Here is a 3,882-nt window from a genome sequence, read left to right on the forward strand (position 1 = left end):
AAGAAATACTCCCGTAGAATTGTAAGACAAAGAAAACAGCACCAAGCTGTGGAATTTGACCATAAAGCCTTGTAACTGAAATTAAATATTAATAAATCCAATGTATGGGTTATTACCGGTATCTAATTTTTCTCACTTACACCAAGCAAACTCTTCTTCCGTACTGTCTTTCTATACGACGCCTTACCAATTGAATACCAAATAGTTACCCTTGAAAGACAACCCTCTGGAGAACATAAATCAATTTGGAAGAAATTAGGCACAAGACAAAGTCCGACATTTCAAATTCGATTGAAGCACAAAAGTAATTGGGACTCTCGCCTTCACTCGTTGCTTTGTGTTTAAAATCTTTCTTATATTAAAAAGAAATGCGGACATAGATACTGGAACACAGTAACTAGGAAAGGGTTGTAACGACATGGGGTCATTTGTATTGTAAGCCGGCACGGTAAATTACGCTCAGGGAATTCAGAAGAGTAAAGGGCGAAATCAATACGACGTTTTCAACCAACCTCTAGGCACACCAATACCAAAAGAGAAATGTACGACTTCCGGCGAACGAACAAAAGAAGCTAATTGGAGATATTTTGTTTCGTCCACCAGTATGGTGGTGATGAGGTCACGTGAAAACCTCCTATACGAAAATAGGAAACTATTTTAACCAAACAACAGAAAGAAAACGGGAAATTTCTCGGAAAAAGAGAAAGAAAGAAAAAGGATTTCCTGTATGGCCCCAAACAAAAATGGTAGGCCAGAGCGGAGGCTCTGAAAGGTTCCATGGAGCACTCAAACGAAACAACTTGAAACAGCGACACCTTGGTTTATGTATATTGATCTTCTCGATAATCAAAAAATTCCAGCGAGCGAGGTCCGGCAAAAAGCCACTCAACTCACAGCCATGAGGCATGCAATGTAATGGTTCCAGTAGGTAAACGTCATAATCTTTTTACTAACATTAACTACTGCATTCTGCACCAACCATGGGCGAAAATAGGGGAAATAGGAGATTCTCCTCGAAAACCAGAAGAAAATAGAAAGAACTTGGGACAACAGGAGAAAAACTAGGAGCTTAACAACCTTACGCTTTATTATGACCTACAAAAAACATTAATTTTGACGCGTAACCCAAAGTTATGAGTTTTTTTTTGTTACCGCGCCATTTGCAGCGTGTTGTATATGGGTTTAGCCCCCGGACCCCATTTATCTTCATCCATGCTTTCTATGAAAAAGGGTCTGTGACTAAAGAAGTCAACTAATAAAGGCCTATAGAGATTTGTCTGACTTATTCAATATTGCTTAAAACGGAACTTGAATAACTGGACAGCATTTTCGGAAAGCAATTAACTTTATCAGAATACCATGGAAAAAGTTGCCATGGGTTTTCACACGTTAAACAACGCGTCTTACATGGATTCGAAGCTCTTTATATTAACAGCTTGCATAGAAAGTGAATTTGTACAAAGAAACACTCTAATAACTACGCCCTTAAAAATCACCAGCACGAGCAAGTTTCATTCTATTATTAGTATTTAATTGTATCAAAATGTAATTTAATTTTTGCTCAAAGAGGATGATGTCGATTTGTGTTCTTCCTAGTGCTCAAGGACTTATCAGATGTCGATTCAGGCTTTGTGTACGTCGGTACCCCAAAAATGTTCCACGAAGTTCCTAAGAAAGGTGGCCGGCGCTCACCGAAGCTGGCTTTAAAAAGTGCATCGACAGAAAAGCTTCCCGTTGAATTTACTCCACTTGGAGCTGGCATTGTTTCTGCGATTTGAGTGTTGGCAGTGTTTGGGAACTGGTCCAGTTCATTCCTGGCTTGTGGCAACCTGGTAAAAAGCAAGGCAAAAGGACATTACGAGAAAATAACAAGGTGAAAACACTAAAGTTTGTCACTTCGAAGCAAGTTCTTCTCACTATGCTAGGATTTTCCTCATATTTTGACCTTGCCCTCCTCATTTTGCCTGCAAGGAGGGTCTTCCGTTGAAAATGGTGCGCGGTCGAAATAGGGTCCCTATATTTCGACCGCGCGCCATTTCAACGGAAGAGCCTGCTTGCTGAAGGCTACTCCTCATGCAGTTCACATCACTAAATTGCTTTCATCCACCAGTTTGGACAAATAGAGGTGATGGATGACCTTGATCTGTGATATGAAAATCCATTGAAACCATCCTTTGGAACCGAACAACTTAGAGGCATCGGCTCTGACAGTCATGATGCGATTTACTCACTATAATTTTCCTATTTGAAAAATCACTTCAAAAGCCAATCCGCGAATCGGTTTTCCCGCTGAAGGCGTCACGGCGTTTTCCAAAACAGGAACTACCTAATTTTATCATGTAAAGTTCTTTTTGCTCCATGCATGAAAAGTGCTAATTTTCTACACTGTGAACGAGCAAGGCATTGCAGACAAACAAAAGTCGAACGCTTAAATATAAAAAACTTGAGAACTTTTAACAATAAAGCCGTTTTAATGCAAACACACTGTGCTAGATATCCTTTCTCAAACCCCAGGGCGACCGCTGAGTCCTTCAACAAAGAAACAGCACCTACGCTGTTGTCCTAAAGCACTCGTTCGGTAGCTGAGCTCATTGGTTCGGTTAAAACAATCACGTAAGTGAAAACCACACAATGATGTGCTTCCTGACTGGACAAAACGCTTTTTGCAGTCTGATAACATCATTTCGCGGTTTAGTGTTTGAAGTGACTTTCAAAAGAAAAGCAAAATAACAACACTCGACATTGAAAAAAAAACTAAGAACAAATATCATAGTGGGATTAAAAAAACGTATTTAACTGTTTCTGTGGTTCCTGCAGTGCAGAGGGCTTCTTCCTTGTCACCACTTGATCCCCAACAAATGGATTTTCGGATGAAGTTACATGCAGTGATCTAATTCTTCCACCACTGTTGCTCCTGGAAAAGCCGATGTTATTATCAGAACTCGTGACCATCGCTTCATCGATGCTGTTCGACTTGGCAATACTCGCTGACACTCCTCGGTTGGAGTGCCGGCTGTATGACGTAGCGCGAGCGGCCAGTCCACGTGATGCGTTGTAAGCTTCGGATCGTGCGTGATTGGTCGCTTCGGTGTTTCTAGTGTTTCACGAAAAAAACCACAAATTTCAGAACCACAATTGTTGATTCGAGGACTAAGCAGTCTTACCCGGACTAAACTTTGCAGATGAAAGGTAGCTCATCGTTTTGACAACCAATGCATGATTCGTTGTAGTAGTTTCTTAATCATTTTATGACATGAAAATAACCAAATGTTCCAATATAAAGACGTTTTTGAGTCGGGCAGCCCAAGTCCTAGTGTAGCGATTGACTTTGGGGATGTGGTAGTCTGTCGAAACATTTTGATCAAAATGTTGGAGCCCAAGTTGTCTGTTGTGTCTAACAATGATCAGTTGTCAGTATGATATCACGCTTTCGGTCCGACAGACGGAAACTTGAAAGTCGAATTTCTGAAGAGAAAGGTTAAACAAACAGATTACATCTTGCCGTGCGTCTGTTCAGAAATTGAGAGCTTAACCACGCGACGTTTTGAGACGCGACGGCAACCGGAAATGAGCGGTTTTCCCTTTTAACTTGCCTTGACACAACCACATTTTTATAGCTAAGTATCCTTTCGCCATTAGAGATGATTAATTTTAAAATCTGGGAGACATGAGCGTCCTGGCATGCAAAATTTTCACTTCCGTTTGCCGTCTGCGTCCGCGTCCCTACCAGGGAGTTTAAGCACGTGCGTTTTTGAGACGCGGACGGAAACCAGAAGTGAGCTGTTTTCCCTTTTGACTTGTCATTCACACAACCACATTTATATCGCTAAGTATCTTTTCACTATTAGAGACCATACGTTTAAAAATCTGGGAGATACCGCT

The 3,882-nt window shown here is 41.0% G+C and overlaps 1 protein-coding gene across 2 annotated transcripts in view; it reads right to left on the reverse strand.

The window, feature by feature from the left end:
- Positions 1–1,069: 1,069 nt before the first annotated feature.
- The window catches only part of LOC137992873 (alpha-tubulin N-acetyltransferase 1-like), a 12,819-nt gene continuing 10,006 nt past the window's right edge, over positions 1,070–3,882 (reverse strand). The window contains exons 10-11 of one of the 2 annotated variants that reach the window (XR_011121757.1): positions 2,798–3,465; positions 1,070–1,829 (exon numbers count right to left, since the gene is read on the reverse strand). Coding sequence is in view for 1 of the 2 variants with exons in the window: in XM_068838433.1 (XP_068694534.1) it covers positions 1,562–1,829; positions 2,798–3,094 (565 nt within the window). In the remaining variant the exon portion in view is untranslated. The remainder of the gene's footprint in view (positions 1,830–2,797; positions 3,466–3,882) is intronic. The other variant, XM_068838433.1, reaches the window with a different exon arrangement.

The sequence above is a fragment of the Montipora foliosa genome, chromosome 2 (assembly GCF_036669935.1).
Source record: "Montipora foliosa isolate CH-2021 chromosome 2, ASM3666993v2, whole genome shotgun sequence".
Taxonomy (NCBI): Eukaryota; Metazoa; Cnidaria; class Anthozoa; order Scleractinia; family Acroporidae; genus Montipora; species Montipora foliosa.